This window comes from Rhineura floridana, chromosome 22, assembly GCF_030035675.1.
Source record: "Rhineura floridana isolate rRhiFlo1 chromosome 22, rRhiFlo1.hap2, whole genome shotgun sequence".
In the NCBI taxonomy this organism is placed as follows: Eukaryota; Metazoa; Chordata; class Lepidosauria; order Squamata; family Rhineuridae; genus Rhineura; species Rhineura floridana.
Window position 1 is genome coordinate 7,164,185 of NC_084501.1, and position 22,745 is coordinate 7,186,929.

Sequence of the window (22,745 nt, forward strand, 5' to 3'; positions counted from 1 at the left end):
TGAGAAGGAAAGAAAGAAAAGAGAGACCCCAGAGTTAACATCTAGATCTGAGCAGGAGGGACGAGAGGCACGTAGGGAGAAGGAGCAAGGCTCAGAGTCTACTGAGATGCGATTCCAACAGTAACGTCTCTGCTTCATCTCCTAATTCGGTGCAGCGTTCTTTTGGCTGCCTCCTCCACTCCCCCCCTCACCACGTCATTCAGGAGCCAGTGACGTAGGGTTCCCCCAAGCCCAAGGAAGGGAGGGGGGCAGCCTCTGCAACCACGTCCCTCCATTGATCTGAAAGAATCTTCCCGCCCCGCTTTCCTTAACATGCCAGTGCCCACACTCCCGACAGCCTATAAAAGATGGGAGGCAGGCAGTGGTTCTCAAACAGATCCGCGGGCAGGCAGACATCGGAGAGAGCGGAGAGACGGAGAAGCGCTGGCCGCACGGATCTTCCGGAGCCGAGATGTATCGGTCCACCAAGGGCGCCTCCAAGGCACGGCGGGACCAAATCAATGCGGAGATTAGGAACCTTAAAGACCTGTTGCCCATCGCCGAAGGGGATAAACTCCGGCTATCCTACCTGCACATCATGTCTCTGGCCTGCATCTACACTCGGAAGTCCATCTTCTTCTCCAAAGGTAACTAACTGGCGGATAGATCCGAAAAGATCCCGAGGGCTCAGGGGGAACAGGAGGTGCAAGGATGCGAAGAGACCTGGAGCTGGGAGCGGGGCTTGCTGTCCAAAGGGTCTTCCCTTCGTCCTCCCTTTGGGATGAAGGAAGTCAACAGGTCTGTCTCCATGGTGCTGAAAGAGCAGCCGCGCTGATTACCAGAGCTGTAGGGAGCTGCTGTCCGTGGTTCTGATACAGCCGCGTAGGACAGCGACAGTTGCTGTCCTCGGTGCTGAAATAGCCCAGTCTCGGCTGGAACATCCTTACACACTGAACTACAAATCTGATGAAATGACCTAAGGGTTTTTTTGTGTGTGTGCGTATGAGTTTACAAAAATGGCTAATTTCGCCTTTTTTTCGTTCCTGGACAGGTGCAACTTTAGAAGGCTTGGAGAGCTTGCTTTCTTCCCAGGACTTGGAAGATTTTATGCAGACACTTCCGGGCTTTCTTCTGGCATTCACCAGAGAAGGCAAACTCATCTATGTGTCGGAGAATGTTGCTGAACACCTGGGCCACTCTATGGTATGTATCTGACCAGCTTGTGGGTTGAAAGAGAAATGCCTTTACTGTAAAATGGGGGAGATGGAATAACTCTTTGGATGAGTACTTAGTTAATCATCAACCTTTTAGTTAAACAACAGTCTTTTAATTGCATCAGGCCCTGGTAGTCATTACATAAGTCCTATGCTCTTTATCATATAAACACTTAATTTGTAGCCATCGTACTTGTTACCTGGGAATGTGGACTCTGGGAAATTTTTCATCTCTGCACTGCTTAATAAGAGACCTGATTTCTGAACCTCACCTGATGTCTCTATCCCGCAGGTGGATTTGGTTGCCCAAGGAGACAGCATCTACGACATCATTGACCCAGCTGATCACTTTGTGATGAGGAACCAACTGGCATTGCCCTCCCCAGTAGATACCAGTAGGTATTCCTTTGTAAAACTGTGCTCAATGACATGTAAGAGGGAGGCAGAAATGTAGCTTTGGAAGGACTCAGCTAGAGAGATGGTTGATGAAAAGTTAATCAGCATGTGCTAGAATAGGTGATGCCTAGCAGTTCTTCATTCAAACAATGTATCATCAGGGCTCAGTCGCTGAAGTTTTTTTTCCAGATCCTATGCTCAGCCCTAGAATATGTGAAAGTAACAGAAGGGAGAGTGCCTCTGAGCATACAGAGGCTGACTCCTTCTCACCACAAGGAACCAAAGACCACTCCTGCATCTTCGGACTTAGGGCAGGGATGGAAACCTGTGGCCCTCCAGATGCTGCTATTAAACACCAACTCCCTTCAGCTACCATGGCCAGTGCTCAGAGGCGACGAGAGTTGTAGTCCTTCAGCATCGGGAGACCCACAGTTTTCCCCATTCCTGGCTTAGGGTTGCTAGATCTGACCAATTGCTCAGCACTGAAGCCTAGAAAGGCTTTTTGCTAAGCCCTCAGAGCCTGTGAGAGTAGGACTGTTCCATGCTTCAGATTAGTTTAAGAGGGTAAATATGCCAACTTGGTGATATTTCTGTGACTTTTCTGACCTGTCAATGTTATTTTTTGCCCTCTACAAAAAAACTCCAGACCGACTCTTCCGCTGCCATTTCAACACTTCCAAGACAATCCGCCGGCAAAGTGCAGGGAACAAGCTGGTCCTTATCCGAGGGAGGTTCCACCAGCCCCCACCTGGCTCTTACTGGTCCACCAACCCTGTCTTCACTGCCTTCTGCACTCCTCTGGACCCCAAGCCCAGAATCAGCCAGAACTCTTTCTTCTTGACTTCCTTTGAGAGTCACCACACAAAAGACTTGGCCATTGTGGACATCTCTGAAAGGTGAGGATGTGTTCCGGGAAGGGAGAGTGTGGGGACCTTGCAGGGGGGAGTGGGACGTGGAAGAGAGTGAGAAGGGTCTCAGAATGACTACCGAGAGTCATGCTGTTGGCATTTGTGTGACAAACAGGAGTTGCCTGGCTCTAGCAAATGGGGAAATGGTTGATTCAAAGTGCTCATCTCTCTCTGTCCAACTTTTGCTGTCTTCTAGTGTGATTTCCCACTTGGGCTTTGAGAAAAGTGAGCTCTTTTGCAAGTCATGGTACAGTCTGATCCATCCGGAAGATCTCAGCCACGCGTCAGCCCAACATTACAGGCTGTGTGAGTATCCTGACCCTGTTCCATTGTCCAAGCTTTTCATCCCATTTTGCTTCATCCAGATAAAAGAGCGAGCTATTTCTTTGGCTGAGAGGCAAGGGTCCTATTTTTCCTTCTTTTTTTTCCCAGTGGGTGACACGAGCGAAACTCAAGCGGAAATGGTCATTCGACTCCAAACCAAAGATGGCATGAATTGGATATGGATCTATTCGCTGCTCCACGTGGAGAATGCTGACATTCCCATCACTTGCCACAACTATGTAATCAGGTAGATAACCAAGAGACTTGCCTCTGGTGGTGGGTGGGTGGCTCTGAGCTCAGTTTAGCAACGGGTAGAAATGTCAAGACTGCCTCTGTCGTTTCCAGACTTCTGGAGGACACACACAGGATGCCATCTAAAAAGCCATTTTGGGCCCTCAGACAAGTGGGTTTGGGGAGGGGAAAGAGGGAACAGTGCAAGGTATATCCGGTACTTCAGACCATGAGGTTGTGCTGCCCCATTAGGCCAACATTGCCGCTGCTTTCTTGACGGATAGAGCCTTGGGGTCAGATCTGTTGGAGTCTCACTCTGTTGCCCTTATGCCTTTAATGCCCTTAATGACACCCAGGGAGATTGCCTGCATCAGCTTGCATGGGAGACAGAGGTGGGGCTTATTTCTGGGCCCACAAATGTTCGCATAGGGACAGAGGAAACTGGCTTCCACTGAGTCAGACCCTTGGGCCATCTAGCTCAGTATTGTCTGCACTGACTGGCAGCAGCGCTCCAGGGTTTCAGGCAGGGGGTCTTTCCCAGCCCTACCTGGGGATGCCATTGGGGATTGAACCCGGGGCCTGCGGCATGCCAAGCAGTTGCTCTGCCCCTGAGCTACGACCCTTCCCCTAGCAGGGCAGGGGAATATAGCCCATGGAATTCACGTCTGAATTGCCGGTAGCCAAAATAGCAAGAATAAAACAAGCCAATTGTGCTCAGGATCAAGAGAGAATTGGCGGCTGACAATAAGGTTTTAATTTCTGAATGGTTCTTGTCATTGTGTATGGGGATTTGGAGTGTTTCAGAAGCAAACCAACAACAACAGAGATGAATGTAGCAAGTTTGCTTATTTGTATTTCTGCTTTGTCGAGGCTGGGGTCTCCTGGGGACGCACATCTCACTTCCCCTTCCTTTACTTTTCACAGTGATTCTGAAGCCTGGTGCCTGAAGCAACAACTGTCAGCGGAAGAAACCCAACTGGCCTATGTCCTCGGAAGTACGCCCACTTTCCTGGAAGGTCTTCTCTCGCCGGGGCAACTTTCCAGCCCTGACCAAGTCTTCACGCCCATGTCCAGCACCTCAACCAGCACCATCGTTGCACCGTCGTTTGACTTTGGAGCTACCAGTGGTGCGGAATGCTCCTCTGCGTTCGCAGAGACCACCGCTACTGGTCTGCCCCAGGAGGCGACGGAGCCTGGAAATATCTCCTCAGTGGAGGAGTCCATCCCAGGCACCACCCTCAGCCTTCTCAGCAAAGGCCCGGCGTTCAGTTATGTGGTCTTCCCGACAGATTACGAGCGGACTTTAAGAAGGGACAACCTTAGCGGCTCCTCCTCCAAAGACTTTGTCTGCACCCCTCCATATACACCCCACCAGGGCTGTGCCTTCCTGTTTGGAGCCCCGGAGCTTTATGCCCCAAGCACCGCCCCTTCCACCGCTCCTCCTGTGACCGCCACACCTCACGCTGTTGACCCTGCTGCCACCGTCCCCACCACTACCGCCACCACCTCTGAGCTGTTTTATACCCAGGAACAATGCAGTGCTCTCTATGAGAAGTTACCGCCTACCCCGGACAGCCCTGGTAATGGGGACTGTACCATCATGACCTTGCCTGAGATCAGGGGTCCCCTCTATATCGATGTGCCCATGGTGCCCGAGGGGATCCTGACTCCGGAGGCCTCGCCCATCAAACAGACATTCTTCAGATATTCTGAAAAAGAGAAGAGCGAGATTGAACTGCTGGCCCAGCAGATCAGCAGTCTGGCTGAGGCTTTCAGCGCCATCGCTCCCAGACAGCTCGCCAAGAATGGCCAGGTTGCTCTCAACGGTTCTGCGCTGGGTGCTATGCCTGAACCATGCCTGGACTTCCAGCCTCCCAAGAACTGGAGGAGCATTGACTTCTCCTTGTTGGCTTGCCCGGAGGAAGATCTCTTAGAAGAGGATGCTCTCGAGACCCTTCTCCAAGACCTGTCCACCTCTCTGTTCGAGAAAGGTGGGACAGGTGTGAGGTGCCCTCACCACCAGTTCTGCGGTGGGAATGTCAGTAGTCCAATCGGCTTGGACAATGAAGATAGTAACCAAGGGGCCTTGGCTGCCTCGCCCAGCATGGACCTACCTCCAGAAGAGCGATGCTTTTTGGAAGAACTGACCTCCTACGAAACAGCCTTTGAGACACGTGCCTCAAACTCTCCCTGTGACGGGTTAGATGAGTTGTATCAACTCCAGAGCCACATGCAAGAAGGCTTCCATGAAGGTAAGGCTGGGGATCAGGCTTGATTCACAGAGGGAGGGGGGACGGTGTACTTGCAGGAAGGGCTGCAGTTCACTGGCAGAGCACCTACTTTGCATGTAAAAGGTCCCAGGTTCAACCCCCAAGATCTCCAGGTAGAGTTTGGAAAGGCTCCCTGTCTGAAACCCTGGAGATCTGCTACCAGTAAGTTTAGACAGTCCTGAGCTAGATCGACCAATGGTCTGACAACATAGGAACAACAGCTTCCTATGTTCCTAAAATTGTGGCAAAAGCCAAATAAAGCAAGCCCCAACTGAGCGATAAAACCAGGAAGGGAGTTCTGCTCAGCACTGCCAGTATTATGGTTGTTCTGTAACCACACTGTACAATTTTATTTGGCTGAAAAATCCAACCCCCTGAGACTCTTCCATTTCTCTTCTGAAAACAAGTTTCTAGTCCCTGTGGCTGTGAAGATGATTCTGAAAGCATGCAACCAAGTCAATCTCAAGGGAAAGCTTTCTATCAACTAACCAACTGTCTCTTTGCTTTGTTCCTTTTCCCACAGATGGAAGCGAAAGTGACCCTTCGTTCTGAAATAAGTCTGTGACTTACTTCTCCAAGTATGGCATATTGTCATATCCCAAGGACCTTCTTCTGACAAAACCCTGCGATGACAAAGCAAGAGGATGTCTTGTCCGGCATCCCAGGATGAGGGTTTTAGAAGACAGACTTTTTTTGTTGTTGCTGTTGTTTTGATTTAAAAAAAAAACAACAAAAGCAAATATATATATATATATATATATATATATATATATATATATATATATATATATATATATATATAATTCTATCTTGATTCTGAGACATCGAAGCTAGGATAACTGATCAGAACTAAAAGGAAGGACCATTATACGTGGACTTACACATGTTACTGTATTCACTCGTAGTGAGTAATCTTGTATGTAATTTATTAAGAAATACAAGGCGGGGTCTTGCGCCAGGCTGCTCCCAATGGCCATTCAACATAGAGTTGGAACGAAGCACCTACGGAGTCAGTTTGCGCGTGGTATGGGGATCTCTCCTCTTCCAATCTGCCCCCCCTCCAAGAACAGAACGTGTAGGTGGTAACTGAACCTACTGCAGTAAGGGCCAATGGCTGGTGACGCAATATTTTCCTTCTTTTGCTCCTTGCTCCTGTTCTCCGATCAATTGCATTTCTGTTCACAAAGGAGTCTTGCAATTCAGATTCAACTTGCCCGGTTCTAAAGGGGTTATTGTTCTTGCTGTTGTTACTGTTCGGTTTCCTTTGCTTTTTAACTTTTTGTATCCGCCCAGGGAAACGCAGCCATTTCTAGTTCCCCCTGAGTTAATCAACCACCCATCTCATCTGCTTCTCAGGATGAGCTGAGTGCCAGACCTGACAGAGATCACCTGCCTTGCACCTGTTGCAAACCTTGAATGCCATTTGGTAAGAGTAAAAAAAAAAAAAAAGGAATCCTGGTGCCCTCCAGACGTTTTAGACTCCCTGACCATTGGCCATACTGGCTGGGATTGATGTGGTCCAAAATGTCCAGAGGGCCTCAGGCCTTAACCCAGTGCAGAGAGAGGCAGTGCCAGTAACCCCCAGGGAAGGTCTGTTGCTCATTGGCAGAGCACCTGTCTTGGATGCAGAAGGTTCAATCCATGGCAGCTCCAAGAAGGGCTGGGATGAGCTCCTGTCTGAAACCCTAGAGTGTCGCTGCTGGCCAGAGTAGACAATACTGGACCCAAGGCCTGACTCAGTGTAAGGCAGCTTCCTGTGTTCCTAATGCTGTGACAAGCTTTGGCAACAAGGAAATTTGGTTGCTCGCCTGCATTGCTCTCCGCGTACCATAATTTGCTCTCAGCCAGAGCAACAGGGTCAGCAACAGGCAGCATTTGGCAGCCTGGCAGGGCAGGCTTGATGATGCAGAGGTGCTCTTGTGGACCGTGACAGATTTTTGTAGCCGAACTCATTTTAAATTATTTTACTGGAATTCCAGGCCTCAATGTCTCTGTCAGTCCCAACCTCCTTAAAATGTTTCCAGCTGGCTTTCAGCAAAATCCCTTTTTTGCTTGTTTGTTTTGTTTTGCTTTTAAATCTCCCACATATAACACGACCGCATCTGTTCTGGTGAAACCAAAGCGTCTCCTGTTCGGCAGGATTTGCCAAATACATGTTCACAGTGTGAGCTGCTTGGAATAATTTATTTTAGAATCCCAAACTTCCCCCTAACCACCCTCGAATGGGGAGGAGCCGTAGCTCAAGGGTAGAACATTTGCCTTGCATGCAGAAAGACCCTGGTTCAATCCCTGGCATCTCCAGTAGGGCTGGGGAAAAATCCCAGTCTGAAATCCTGGAGAGCTGCTGCCGGTCAGTGTAGACAATACTGAGCTGAATGGACCAAGGGTCTGACTCATTGTAAGGCAAGTTTCCTACATTCCAACAACGACTGTGTTGTGGCAGGGGAGATATGCTAGTCCAGATGATGGTACAGAACAGAGATGTTTATAGATATAAATACGGAGACCTATCTAGATGTTTTTTTTTTAATCAGTGGTTTTGTACAGGAGAATGTTAATTTCTCCTGGATCCAGTCCTAGACTTCGTTCTGAACCGGAATTTCTTGATCAGGTCACTGAGATCTGTGCTTCTTTCTCCTCTTTCTTTGTTAATTAAAAAAAAAATGTGCCACCTCCCCATCCTCAGTTAGGAGGTGGTACTATCACTCAATGTAGAATTATCTACGATCAAGTATCAGGATTGAATCCTCTGAACCTTTTATGAATTCGCACATTGTCAAAATGTGGGATGTTGTAAAAAAAATGTACATTTGTAAAAAAAGAAAAGACTGAGTTTGCTTTTTCATTTTAAAAGACAAACACAAATGTGTCTATACTTCTACGTTGGTGGAACTGTGTCTTATACATAGATTTTTGTGTTTTGTGAATTCCTGACCCTCTGTTGGGTCTTGATGTGAACACTTTCAAATAAAAGTGAAATATAAAAATAAAATAAAAAAGATTCAAGTATATATATATTTTAAAAGCAGTCATGGAAGCAATGAGCTAAATTATCTAATTCTTGACATGTCAGGGAAATGTGCAGAATTTGGATTGCATTTCGTGAAGCATTGCGCTTGGGGGAAGGAACAGCTAAGGTGCACATTCTGAGGGCCATCTCATAAGGACATCAGAAGAGCCTGGCTACTGGATCAGGCCAATGGCCCGTCCTAGTCCAGCATCCTGTTCTCACAGTGGCCAACCAGATGCCCCTACTGGAAGCTGTCACACGGGACCTGAGTACAACAACTCTCCCCTCCTGCAGTTTCCAGAAACTGATATTCAGAAGCATGCTGCCTCTGACAGGGGAAGTAGAACATAGCCATTGTGGCTAGTAGCTACTGATAGCCTTATCGATCCACATTGGTGGCCATCACTGCCTCTTGTGGAAGCAAATTCCACAGTTTAACTGTGCTCTGCGTGAAGAAGTACATTCTTTTGTCTGTCCTGAATCTTCCAACATGCAGCATCATTGGATGTCCACAAATTCTAGTGTAATGAGAGAGGGAGAAAAAAACTGGAGGCATTCAAGAGGCAGCTGGACAGCCACCTGTCGGGAATGCTTTGATTTGGATTCCTGCATTGAGCAGGGGGTTGGACTGGATGGCCTTAGAGGCCCCTTCCAACTCTACTATCCTGTGATCGATTCTATGATTTTCACTACCCATTTTCTCCGTGCCGTGCATGGTTTTATACACTTCTATCATGTCGCCTCTTGTTAGACTATTCTCTAAACTAAAAAGCCCCAAATGCTGCAACCTTTCCTCATAGGCGAGTTGCTCCATCCTCTTGATCATCTTGGTTGCCCTTTTCTGAACCTTTTCCAACTCAACAATATCCTTTTGGAGGTGAGGTGACCGGAACTGCACCCAATATTCCACACCATAGATTTTTAAAACGGCGTGATGATACCGGCTGTTTTATTTTCAATACCTTTCCTAATGAACCCTTGCATGGAATTTGCCTTTGTCACAGTTGCCGCACACTGGGCCTCCCTGGCTGATGGGAGCGATTGTATATCGAAGGCAGAACACATGCTTTGCAATGCAGAAGCCCCCAGTCCTTGGCATGTCCATTTTTAAAGGATCAGGTAGCAGGTGATGAGAGAGAGTCCCTAAACAGCTGCTGCAACTCAGAGTAGAGCAGACATTATTATTGTTGTTGTTATTATTATTATTTCCATTTATAGACTGCTTACTATCTAAAAGATCTCAAAGCGGTTTACAATAGAATAGACAAGGTACAAAAAGGAAACATACCAAATTAATTTACAAAGCAAAATACATAAACAATATACATATACACATTCATAAACACAGGGTAACAGTCAGAATTTACCAAGGGAAGCCTGTAAGCCGCCCTTCCCACTCTATGAAAGTGTCAGAAAACTGAAATGATGTTGACCATGTAGGAGGGCGACAAGCAGGTAAAAGGCTATTGCTCCCCTGGTGCCGCCATATCTCTTGCCTCTCCTTCCTCCCGGGGTGGGTGGGTGATGGGAGTGCTAGGCTAGGTGGGCAAATAATGCTTTATAGGGCAACACCAGCGCCAGTCAGTGAATAAATACAGGTCCCTGCCCCATTGAGCTTACAATCAGTGGGAAAAGATGATGGAGCAGAATCACGAGAGAAAGAGAGAAGGGAAACAAGGCATCAATGCAAACAAACAGAGTTATGTATGAGTTATGTTACATTTATTATCAGCCGCTCTATTTGTCTGAACAATGAGAAATTTCAGGGACAGCTGATCTGAGTTGTCCCCAGCATCTAGGGCTGGGAGAGACCCTGGTCTGAACCCCCAGAGAGCCACTGCCAGTCAGTGTAGGCGATACTGAGCTAAATGGACCCAGGGTCTGACGCGGTATAAGGCAGCTTGCTATGTTCCTAAGGAGCCTTTACAATATTGTCTTTATTTGCAAGGATGCCCTACGCAACTAAGGGGAGGGGACATTGCCGTAAAAATGATCAGTGTGGGGTGGAAAAAGGTTTTCTCCGTTCCCCATCATTCTCGTGCTTGGAGGCAATCCTATGGGACTGATTCAGGACAGACAGATGGGTGCAGCCTTTCACACCACACCGTTGAACCAATGGAACTCACCGCCACAAGATGCGGTGAAGGCCACTAGCTTTGGCAGTTTGGAAAGGGGGTTCGGCAGATCCGCGGAGGAGAAGGCTATCGATGGCTACCGGTCATGATGGCTACATGCTAGCCCCAGGATCAGAGGCAGTTACTGTTGGGGAGCCACAGCAGGGGGTGAGGGCTGTCGCTTGTGGGCTTCCAGAGGTGTCTGGCTGGCCATTATGAGATAGCAGAATGGGGAATAAGGGGGTACCATTGGTCTGATTGGAGAGGACGCATCTTATGTTCTCACCATCAGTGATCTGGAAGCAGAGTCCAGGCTGTTCTTGAAAAATCTGGGTAATTTTTTCCTTCCCGCCATTGCCCTCCCTGATTCATCTGTGTAATGAGGCTTCTTAGTGCCCTCTGCTGGGCTCGGAAAGGAGTCAACAGAGAGGACCAGCCTCCTCTCAACTGCTTTTGGCGGGAATGGGACGGAAACCTGAAGAGCAACAGACCTGAAAGGTGGTGGTGTGCCCAAGGCTGTTACACAGGTAAGAAGAGCCAGGCAAGGGGTGGTGGAGACTGACTAGTGAGAAATATTTGTATTGCTTAGCTCTACCTTCTAGCTGCGACGGCTGAAAAGTGGGGGGGGGTGGAATAAGGGGAAGTAACCTCACTGCAATTCGCTTTGCATTGTGCGGCTTGCTGCTATAAACTCATTGTTCCCTTCTCTTCCTGTAACAAAACCTACAACGAAGCTTTGGTACCTGCAACTAGAGATGGGCGAAATTTGATTTCGTTCGCATTTGAAGCCCGATCTATCAGATCTGCGCTTTCCAAAACAATATTGGATTCCTGCATTGAGCAGGGGGTTGGACTCGATGGCCTTATAGGCCCCTTCCAACTCTATGATGCTATGAGTCCATATGACAACCAAAACACAGCCATCCTTCAAAATTCTGACGTACCTGACTTTTGCAATGTAGTTTTCCAACCGAACAATGTTTACAAAAATGCATATATTAGGGGAAAGGATGCATCAAAATGATGAAAACAGCATGCAAACATTATCATCATCATTATTATCGTTACTAATATTTATTAGATACTTTCGTTGCAAAAGCAGCCCGAAGCGACGTACAACAAAATATTATATTAGGAGAAATTGCTTGCAAAACTGTGTACATAAGTCAAAACAGTGTACAAAAAACTGTATACACAAAATTCACACTAAAATGCTGAAGAATTTTGATGAGGATTTCTTTTTAATTGCAAATTGCTGCAGAAATGTGGAGAGCTGAATTTAAAATTGAAAAAATGAGAGAGAGAACAGAAATGGTCAGACCCTTTCCCCCCAACCTGCAACTGAAACAACTCTTTCCCTGCACCCCCTCCATTTCTCTCTCTTTTCCCCTGTGTCAGATTTTTGATTGTAAGATCTTTGGGGCAAGGAATAGCCGCCCCCTTGTACTCTGCAAAGCACCAGCCACACTGGTGGAATGTCCAGAGGAAGGGGATTGAGATGGTTGAGGAGTCTGAAATCCAAATCCTATCAGGATTAGTCGAAAGAGCAGGGCATGCCTAGAGAACAGGAGCCTCTGAAATCCAGTTGCTAGGAATCACAAATAGGGAGTGTTGCTGGGCCTCTGGTGGGCCACTGTGAGAACAGGATGCTGGCTTAGATGGGCCATTGGCCTGATCCAGCAGTCAGGCTCTTCTGGAGTTCTTATCAGCGTCATAATTTTTGTCATCTTATTGGACACAATCTCCACACACACCCCATGCCCAATTTGTGTCTATTTTTCTGCTAGGGAGGATCTGTCGTTGCTGACCTTGCACGATCTCTGCAGTTTTAGAGTCCCATTACCTTTCTTCTAATTGTTTTGCACGGATCAGCAAAGTTATTGCCACATTGTGGGGAGGGGAAGAGAGTCAGCTGTCTGCACAGATTTAGGGTTGTGGCCCCAAAGAGTCGTGAAAGAGGAAGTGTGTTGCAGCCTGCACAGCCTGCATTAACCCTTAAGAAGTCCCCGGCCCAGAGTTTGAGAAACGCTGCAATGAATTTATATGCTCCCCCAAGGAGCTCAAGGTGGCAGACATGGTTCTCCCACTCCTCACAACAATCCTGTGAAGTAGGTGAGGCTGAGAGGAGGCGACTGGCCCAAGGTCACCCAGTGAGCTTCACAACTGAATGGAGGATCTGAAGCCCGGTCTCCCAGGTTCGAATCTGACATACTTCGGTTTCCAAACAGACGAGACTCTGTCTTATCAGTGCCAGGGGAATGAGAGGCCTCTCAAAGGGCGATGCACCAGGGTCGTCGTACCACACCAGTCCTCAATGAGGAGGAGAGCAAGGTAACTTTGGGCACGCTCCAAGACATTCTTTTAATTCAGCTCTTCCAGGTTGAAGCCCTGGCCCTCCAAAGGCTGAAGAGGTTGAGGAGGCAATCCCATAAACGTGTATGTCTTAGACCAGGTGTGGGGAACTTGTAGTTCAGCAACATCTGGCGGGCCACAACTCCCATCATCCCTGGCCATTGGCCATGCTTGCTGGAGCAGATGGGAGTTGTAGTTCAGCAACATCTGGAGGGCCACAGCTTCCCCACCCTTAGACACTTGCAAGGCTGTGTACACACCACCCTTGAAAGCACATTCTGAGCTCATCTTGCCCCAAAGAATTCTGGGAAGTGTAGTTTACCACTCGCAGGCCTACCATTCCCAGCACTCTTTAACAAACGACAGTCCCCAGGTTTCTTTGGTGGGGAGGGAATGTGCTTTAAAGGTCTGGGATGAAGGCAGCCTCAAGTTGGGGGGGGGTTGCTTCTTATTTTGTAATCTCCTCCCCCCCCAAAACCCCCATGAAAATAAAAAGTTAAAAGTTAAAAATATGTATTTTTTTAAAAGGAAAGGAAATGAGAAGCCCTGGTCAATTTCCCACCCCATCCTTGCGTGTGTTTTCATAAGGTTAGCAAGCCAGGCTTCCTAACTCGAGCCCCGGCACCTCTTCCTCATAGGTGGGCCCAGCGGGAGAGGCAGCGACGGCGTTAGAACAAAAAAAACATTCTGGGGAGGGGGCACAGACAGCAGAAAAAAGATCGGGGGGGCACAGAGAAGGCAAAGTATATTTCTAGGTGGGGGTCCTTCTTGGGGGGGCTTCCCCCCCACCCCCCTTTGGCGCCGCCTCCGGGGATTGGGAAAGGGGAGGGGGTGCGCTCCAGGCCAGCGGCTCGCCCGATCTCTCTCCCCCCCCCCCCGGTTCCTGGATCCTTGCGGTTCCTGGGAGGCAAGGCCCTTTCCACAGGCTCGCTTCCCCGGAAAGCCGCTCGGCTCCGTCTGTTGCCGCCCCGCCCATATCCCCCCACCGCCTTCCTTCCTGGGGGCCGGCTCTGCAGCCCCGACGGCAGCGTCCCTTTTCCCCGGCCGCGCTCCTGCACGCAGACGCCGAGGCCGGCTCCTCCCTGATCACGGCACCAAGAGCAACGGCAACAGCCGCTCTCCAAGGACGCACGGAGACGGAGACGGACAGGGCGGGAGGCTCGCCTGGTTCGCGGGCAGAGCCAGGCTTATGGAGACGAGGCCGGGCAGCGGCTGCAGCAGCCGCCGCCCCCACCGACGGCTGGACCTCCGCAGGGGCAGGTGAGCCCACCGTTCCCTCGGAGCTGAAGTCCCCCGCAGAGGGCGCAGCGCGCGAGGGTACCCTTGCCAAGGAGGAGGCGCGGGGTTGTCGCCCCTTCCTCCTCCACCGAATCCGAAGCGAAGTGACTCCGGATTAGGCCGGAGGATGTGGCCCATTCCTGGCTCAGGGTGGGGGCCCGGGAAGAGGAGGGGGGCTGCTTAACGCAGCTCAGCTCGCCTTGGGGCAGACACGGATTTCGGCGACGGAGGAGGGCATGTTCAGCACCAGGGCAAGCCAGAAGCTGCTGCCTTTTATTGAGCCAGACCATTCGCGTATGTAGCTCAGTATTGCCTACACTGACAGACAGCGGGCTCCCCAGGGTTTCAGGCAGGGAACCTTTCCCAGCCCTACATGGGAATTGAACCTGGGACCTTCTGCATGGAAGGCAGGTGCTCTGCCTCTGAGCTAAGGCCCTTCCCCAAATAAGATTATAGTCCTCATTGTTCTGAGCGAAGGACTGTTTTAAATAGGAACCTCCGGAGCTGCGTTATGCTGAGTCAGACCACTGGCCTATTTAGCTCAGTATTGCCGGCACTGACTGGCAGTGGCTCTTCAGGGGTTTCAGACAGGGAGGCTCTCCCAGGCATATCTGGAGATGCCATTGGGGTCTGAACCTGGTGTTTTCTATTGCAACGCAGGTGCTCTGCCACTGAGCTGCTGACAGAGGATGGTTGTTCCTCTGAACTTGTGCAGAGTGCTTTCTGCCATGCTGCTGAGTGCAGTCTACATCTAAGAGGTGGGGAGAGAGAATTGCTTCAATGCCTCTTTTCTTAAAAACTGGCCTTTCCAAACTTTCCCTCTGGACCACTTGGGGTTATTCAGGGGTGGTGGAGTAAGGCCAGGAGACACTCAGCACATGCTCAGAGTTGCTCACAGACATGACAGCTGGAATCCCTGGCATGGCATGAAATGGGAGAGGGTTCACTGCTCCAAGAACAGCCCTGCTGGGTAGGCCAAAAGCATCCTGCTCTCATAATGGCTGATCAAGGAGCCCACCAGCAGTCTCTGCGTGCAGCAGCAACTCTCCCTGTTTGTGATTCCCTGTCTGGGGAAGAGGGTTCTCCAAACAACTCTCAGTGCCCATAACAAACTACAGTTCCCAGGATTCTTTGGGAGAAGCCATGACTGTTTAAAGTGGTAGGATGCTGCTTGAAATGTATGGTTCAGATGGGGCTTAGATGAAGGGAAGGTGCGTCTCCTTATCAAATTTGCAAATGACACAAAGCTGGCCAATGTGTCAGAAGCCAGGAATAAGAGTAAACATGACCTTTGATAGTTTTGGCCTGTTTTTTCCATTCTGTCGACATGAAATTCAACTGACACAAAGGCAAGGTTCTGGATTTAGGTTTTAAAAAATAAATAAACCAAACGTAGTAGGGTGCAGGATGGGGAAACAACTGTCTTCTTAGTATTGCATGTGAAAATGCTTGTAGTTGAGCGTAAACTGAACAGCAGGGTGATTTAACTGCAAAAAAGGCAAATGTAGCGCTGGGCTACGTTAATAGAGCTGTTGTTTCCAAGTCACAGGAAATGATAGTTTCTCTCTTTTTCTGACTTAATCAGACCTCAGCTGGAATCTTGTGCCCAATTCTGGGTGCTGCATTTTAAGAAGGGTAGTGGTTAGAGTGTTGGCCTAGGACCTGGGAGACCAGGGTTCGAATCCCCACACAGCCACGAAGCTCACTGGGTGACCTTGGGCCGGTCACTGCCTCTCAGCCTCAGAGGAAGGCAAAGGTAAAATACCGCTTACCATGAAAACCCTATTTGTAGGGTCGCCATAAGTTGGGATCAACGTGAAGGCAATCCATTTCCATTTTAGACAAATTGGAACAGGTTCAGAGGAGGAGTGATGGAAGGTGGTTGGGGGTCTGGAAAACAGTCCTGTGAGGAGAGGCTGAAGGAATTGGGTGTGCTTCGCCTGGTGAAGGAAATGTGAGGAGGACGTGATAACTACCTGAAGGCCTGCCACATAGATGAGGGCATAGGGCTGTAGCTCAGAAGTAGAGCATCTATTTTAAGGTCCCAGGTCCAATCTCCACTGGCATCTTCAGGTAGGGCTGAGAACTCCCCCTGCCTGAAATCTCGAGAGCTGTTGCTGGTCAGTGCAGACAGTACTGAGCTAGGTGGACTCAGTATAAGTTCCTATGTTCAAGACAGCTATCTGTTGGGGTTCCCGGATTTCCTGCCCTTAGCTGGGGCTTGGACTAGACAGCTTACAAGGCCCCTTTCGAACTCTCCTCTCAGCCACAAAATAACAGGGAGACTACTGACCTACATTACAGGGTTGTTGTAAGACGATGTACGTGCAAAGCACTTTGAGTATTGGGAAGCAGTATATCGCTGCTAAACCAGCGCAGAAGAACTTGCAGAGGCGGAGGAATTGGAGAGGTGGGGAGGGTGACCAAAGATGACTGTCAACAAAAACATTTGCAAGGGTGGAGACCTTCCAAGGTCTTTGACCAGGCCTTTGCAAATCCTTGATTGTGCAATGCCAAATGTTGTTCAGAGTGTATTAAGTGCTGACTGATATATGTAACGCGAGTTGCAGAATCTCTTCTGAAGTCTATGTGAGTACATCCTCTACATGAGTGTGCGTCCGTCCACAAAACCAAGATTTCATTTTCCCAGGGTGAATTACAGTCTGTCCATCTGGACTTTTTTCCTTGCCTTCTCCCAGTTCAAGGGATATTGTGTTTACTCTTTCACCACCCCCACCTGTTGCAAAATCACCATGTTTTGTAAGGAACTTGTGTTAACACTCTGCTGTCTGTTTTGGGCTTGAGGATTCAAAAGGAAAGGCAAGACTTGTATTTTTTCTAGTGAATTTATTCTTAATTTAAAATTATTATTATTATTATTATTATTATTATTATTATTATTATTATTATTATTATTATTATTATTATTATTATTATTATTATTATTATTATTATGGTCACACAGCAGTTCCACAAGCAACTTGAGTGATGGGAGGCTGGCTTTCCAGGCGTTCCCTAGCACTGGTGGGCTGGTGAGGGGGTCTTCGTCTTGTGGGGTGAGACAGGCTCCTGACAACCCTTACAGAGGGTCCTTTCCCTCCTTCTTGTTGCACAGGTCTATGGGATGGAGATTCCCATGCCTTTCCTTGCATTTCCAACTGTCCCTCTTTGGAAGCTGGAGTTCTCAGACGCTCCCTAACACTTGAGACAGGCATGATCTGAGCTTTCTTCCTCCACCATCCCTTGGAGGCTTCCCCTCCCCTTATCTCATTTCTGGTTTCCCTTTCAGGTGCAGCTGCAAGTTGACGGAGGCCAGACTCCTGCCCACATTCCTGCCACCTGCTTAGGGGATAACGGCTTCCCGATGGCAACCCAGGCGACCCCCAAGGACTCGTAAGTATCAGAGTCCCCTGAGTTCTGACTTGGGGAGGACATACTTTGAAAAGAGCCAGGAGAACAGGTCTCTTGACCCTCAGAACCTCTTTTCTGAATCTTGGAATGTGAGAAAGAATGCTGGGGATGCCTTTGACCATGTGCAGAGTGTGTCTTCCTCCCTAAGCCTTTTGGGGAGAAATGTTGTTAATATATGAAGAGTCCCAGCGGTGACAACTCTCATAGATGAGTCCAGTGTTTGCCATGTTAAAAGTGACTGACTGACTGATTGATTGATTGATTGTGGAGGTAAACAGAATTCTTTCCCAGGCAGAAGTTGTTTATCAGCCTGGGGAGGATCTAGCGAAGAGTGTTGTTGGGATGGGGTGAGGGAGGTGCTCTGTGTTCAAAATCCATGAAGGTCACCTTTGGCTGGTCACGGCTTATGGGGGATTTGTGAGGATAAAATGGGACGAGGCTCTGAGCTCCTGAGGGGAAATGTGGGGTACACAGGTAGTTAAAAAATTTCAGGGGTCTTAGGTTGTCATGCATCATTTCATCCCTGGGCTATCCAGGCCCCAAAATACATTTGACATCAACTTCACTTTAATTATTATTATTGGATTGCATCCAATGTTATTCAGGGGACCTCCCGGCTGATTTGGGTTTTTCTGTTCGGGTTTTTTTTGGAGGGTGTATTCTGTAACATATCATGGATGCAATAATGGGGCATTAGTGGTGGATTTATACTGGACCATCCACACATCCTTCTGCTTTGTTAGTTCTGTGAAGCTTCGGCAATGTTACTGCATTATTGCCATGTGGAGGGACATTCTTGTGTTATAGCACAACAAAAGTAGGGCTAAATAACAACCCACAAACCAGACTGTTTTTGGCAGGAAGCGTTACAGGATTTCAGTAGAAAGTTACGGGACAAGCACTGATTTGAAACAAAGCGGTATGTCTGCCCCAAAACTAAGTGGAGTTGCGTATAACCAGCCCAATACCATTATGAGCACAAATCATCATGAAAGCAGAATAAACAAATGATTGGACAGGCCCCTCGTAGAGGAAACCCATTGAAGTTAACGGGCCTGAAAATCTTAGGTCCATTCATTTCAATGGCTCTACTTTGAGTTACGTCTAAGTTAGTGAGATGCATCCCATTATTTCTGCTCTGCCCCTAATGAATTCTGTTTTAACTCCAAATGGGGCCAATTATATAAGCCTTCCTCAATATTGTTTTTAGAAAAGGCAGCTGCAAGGATTTGGATAGGTGTGTCCTCTCAATTTTTTTAAAAGTGTGGTAGGTTATATATTTGAGGAAGGGAAGGGGTGGTTCACACCTGGATTAGTCCAATTACGTGGGTTATGGGATCAGAAGTGTTGAGTTTCCAGATTTCAGGGCAGGTACACAGATTCCTGTTAGCCCTCACTGTCCCCTCCCTCGCTGCTAGCATGTTGGTGACCTACTTCTTCTGCTTCCCTTCTTTTAAAATCTGCAAACAAAAGAGCTCTTCAAAACTTGATTTTCCTGTCCATGTGAAGCACAGGAGGTGGAAACATTTCCTTGTCTGTCAATACACACCGTTTGTGTAAATGGCTCAAGGGGGGGAACTACCACCAGACAAAGACAGCGTACACACCATGCATTTAAAGTGCGATTCCCTGTTCCTGGAAACAGCTGGTTTTGACCTATAAAGCCCTACATGGCTTAGGCCCAGGCTATTTGTCAGACCGTATCTCCTTATATGAGCCTACCCAGGCCCTGAGATCTTTGGGAGAGGCCCTCTTCTCAGTCCCACCACCGTCACAAGTGCGACTGGTGGGGACGCAAGATAGGGCCTTTTCGGCGGCTGCCCCTAGGGTTTGGAACTCCCTTCCGAGGGAGGCAAGAATGGCCCCCTCTTTACTGTCCTTTCGTCGACAGGTGAAGACTTATTTATTCCAGCAGGCTTTTGGAGTAGAAGTTGTTTAAGACAGGACCTCTAGAGGTATCCCGTATTGTTTCATTGTTTGATTACATTGTTCTTAAATTGGTTTTAGGTATTTTTAGGTGATGTTTAATTGTTTTAATGTTGTAATGAGTTTAATTCTATTTTAAATGTAGATTTTTATATACCCAAATTATATGTACCCATTTTTAGTTGTAAGCCGCCCTGAGTTCCAGTTCTGGAAAAAGGATGGGGTATAAAAGATGATGATGATGATGATGATGATGATAATAACTATACGTCCCAGCACCCTTAGCAAACTACAGTTCCTAGGATTCTTTTTTGGGGAGGGGTTGGGGAAGTGCTTTAAATGTATGGTGTGTACTCAGCTAGAGATACCTTGGGCTTATTTGGTTAAATTAGTTGTTTTTCTGTGCTTAAGATGGTTTAAATTCAGCCTTCGCCAAGCTGGTGCGCTCCAGATGTTTTGCACGACAGCTTTGGTCAGCCCCAGTGGTGGGATTGATAATCTAAACCATCCAGAGGGCACCAGGTTGGCGAAGGCTGCTTCAGTTGTTTCCTGTTTTGTGCCCCCCATGGGGAAGGGCAGGACATGAGGACAACAGTGATAATATTAGCAATTCTCTGCCCTTTAGATTTGTTTTGTTTCTGTTCTTTCATTCTTATGTTCTTGGTGGTTCCCCATGTCTTTAGTCACTTTCTGTGCCCCTGCCAAAAAGCCAGAATGTTAAACTGATGTAATGAGAGTATTGCCCCCCGCATCAGTTTGCCCATCCAAGGGAGCAAAAAGTGTTGTATACCTAGTTTTAGGACAGAATCCTATAGCTGAAATCCACTAGCTGAGGGGCTTTAGGATTTGGCAGGGCTCTGGATATGCCAGCTGGGGGGGGGGGGTGTATACCGGTAAGGATAAGATACTCTTGGAGGATAAGGCTATCAGTGGCTACTAGCCAGAGCTTGGAAAAGTTACTTTTCTTGAACTACAACTCCCATCAGCCCCAGCCAGCATGGCCACTGGATTGGGCTGATGGGAGTTGTAGTTCAAAAAAAGTAACTTTTCCAAACTCTGCTACTAGCCCCGGTGGCTAGGTTGTACTTCCACCATCAGAGGTAGTCTGCCTCTGAATACCAGTTGCTGGGACTGGCGAGCTGGGAGAGCTCTGACGTGCTCAAGTCCTGCTCGTGGGCTTCCTGTGGGGGCATCCAGTTGGCCACTGTGAAAACAGGATGCCTCTCTAGATGGCACCTTTGCTCCGATCCAGCAGCCAGGCTCTTTTCATGCTCTTATAAAAATCCAAATGGCACCCTTTCCCCCTGCTAATTCATACGGGGCAGTAAGCCATGTGGAGGCCAGCGCCAACACCTGGATTGCTTGGGCAGCTGACCGGGCCCGCTGTCAATGCCTGCCTAGGGTTCCCTTATTTATTTCTTTTTTGTCCTGACGCTCTGAGTAGTGCCAGGCGGCTGGATCTAGCCACCCTTTTGACTTGCCACAATTCCCCCAACCTTGGGTCACACTGGGGCATTGCAGGAAATAAAAGTAGGTGCCTAGGCCCAGCTGCCCTCATCTATGCTGTGCTCCAATGGAGGGGGGTCACTGAAGGACACTGTACTAGGGGCGGTGGCTCAGACCTGGTGCTGGGCTTGCTTTGTGTTGTCTTCCGGACCTGAACTACTTTTAACTCCTTTTTGAACGTAGCTCAATGATAGAGCACTTGCTTTGCTTGCAGAAGGCCCTGGGTTCAGCCCCTGATGTCTGCAGCTAAAAGAGATCAGGAAGCCGATGATAACTCCCTGAGGCCCTGGAAAGCCTCTGCCGGTCAGAAGAGGCAATACTGAGCCAGCTGGACATATAGTCTGATCTCGCCCTTTATTCAAAACCTTGAGAACTAGAATGTTGGTGTTTTTTTTTAGGGGAAGGGCCATAGCACAGCGCCTGCTCTGTATGCAGGTCTCAGGTTCGGTTGCCAGCATCTCCAGTTAAGGATCAGGATGGCCAGGTAGTAGGGGACGGGGGAAAGACCCTTTATTGCTTGAGACTCTGTTGGAACAGGCAATCCTGAGCTAGATAGGCCAGTGACCTGACTTTGGCCTCATTCACATGGGAGCTGAACTTCGCAGTGAAGATGCAACTTTTGCCATTGCGATAGATTTGCAAGCTTCACACTTCCTACCTTCATATCTGCTGTTTTCCTTTCGCACAAGTAGGCGTTCCTTTGGAAAGGTTTAGTATCACTGTTTCCTTGTGGCCTCACCCCTAAGTTTACTCCCTCCGGAGAATCCATACTGCTAATGGAGAAGGGGGGATTCGTCAGTTTCATTGTTTCTTGTTAATTGGCTGAAGGGGGGAGAGTGGGATGCAATTGACACGAAACTGTATGACACTGGAGAGAGTGAAAGGCAGCTTTTTTGGGTGGCAAAGTGAGAGGGAGCTGGTGATGGGGCATAAGAGAGCCTGCCCACTAAAAAGTAATCGAGGCAAAGCGCCTACACGGAGGAGTGCAGCGAAGCTGAGATGGTATTTTCTTTCCTTTTCACATTAAAATTGGATTGGGTTGATAGGGGAAAACTGTGTGATAGCTACTGATTGCCTGCAACATCATGCAAATTAAACAGGAATGCAAGTAGCACCAATCTCACAGTAAATTGCCGTGTGAACGAGCCCTTTTTGTTGCAGCTGCCTAATGGTGGCTTCTCTTCCCCGAACCAACAGGTTCCATTGTGTGGGGATCATCTTCTTCCTCCTCGGCCTGGGAACTCTCCTCCCCTGGAATTTCTTCATCACAGCTATTCCGGTAGGTATTCTGCTTGAGGCACCTTCTTCTCAGGACATTCCACGGCTGAGCCTCTCACCGCAGGTTAAGCCAGGAAGCCTCACCCTCCTTGCCAACAATGATGCTCTTTGGATTTCTTGTTCTTATTCATTGGAAGCTCTGAATCCAGCTCTACTCTGCTAAGGCAGTTTGCCCAAAATGGATCAGGCCTGCTCTTCTAGAGCCACTTAACCTGAGAGCATATTGATCTATTTTGTGTGAAATTGACATACACACACACAGACAGAGGAATGTGAAATTGACACACACACAAGAATGTGTTCATTCACAAGTGCCTTCCCTCCTCTTTCAGGATTATTGTGTGTGTGTGTGTTTAAACTTCATGAAGATGTGTGTTATTTTTGTGTGTATGTGCTGTATCCAATCATGCAGCTCTGCTGGTGCAACAAATTGCCCTGCTTGCAGTGGAAGGTCACCTCCAGCTCACCAGGTGCCCCTCTCAAAATCAGCTCTGGAAGATTGGGGAACCCTCCAGAGCAGATTTTGAGTATTCATGGGGGGCTGGAGA

The 22,745-nt window shown here is 48.4% G+C and overlaps 2 protein-coding genes across 5 annotated transcripts in view; both read left to right on the plus strand.

Moving 5' to 3' along the window:
- Nucleotides 1-451: 451 nt before the first annotated feature.
- On the plus strand, nt 452-5,874 carry NPAS4 (neuronal PAS domain protein 4). Its single transcript, XM_061606719.1, has 9 exons — nt 452-626; nt 1,031-1,182; nt 1,486-1,588; nt 2,236-2,485; nt 2,694-2,803; nt 2,930-3,068; nt 3,977-4,169; nt 4,236-5,304; nt 5,846-5,874. The coding sequence occupies exons 1-9, from the start codon at nt 452-454 to the stop codon at nt 5,872-5,874; spliced, it is 2,220 nt and encodes a 739-aa protein (XP_061462703.1).
- Nucleotides 5,875-10,913: 5,039 nt separating this feature from the next.
- Nucleotides 10,914-22,745, plus strand: part of SLC29A2 (solute carrier family 29 member 2) — a 32,945-nt gene continuing 21,113 nt past the window's right edge. Inside the window, exons 1-3 of one of the 4 annotated variants that reach the window (XM_061605610.1) lie at nt 10,914-10,973; nt 17,366-17,469; nt 22,117-22,198. In XM_061605610.1, the coding sequence (XP_061461594.1) occupies nt 17,441-17,469; nt 22,117-22,198 (111 nt within the window). In that variant the 5' untranslated portion in view covers nt 10,914-10,973; nt 17,366-17,440. Of the gene's footprint in view, nt 10,974-12,578; nt 12,778-13,811; nt 14,059-16,619; nt 16,666-17,365; nt 17,470-22,116; nt 22,199-22,745 lie in introns of those variants that run through there. The other 3 variants (XM_061605608.1, XM_061605609.1, XM_061605611.1) reach the window with 3 other exon arrangements.

Coding starts and splice junctions, on each gene's coding strand:
- NPAS4 (XM_061606719.1), top strand. CDS start 452: ATGTATCGGTCCACCAAGGGCGCCTCCAAGGCACGGCGGGACCAAATC. Junction 1,183..1,485: donor AACACCTGGGCCACTCTATG/GTATGTATCTGA, acceptor TCTATCCCGCAG/GTGGATTTGGTTGCCCAAGG. Junction 3,069..3,976: donor TGCCACAACTATGTAATCAG/GTAGATAACCAA, acceptor TACTTTTCACAG/TGATTCTGAAGCCTGGTGCC.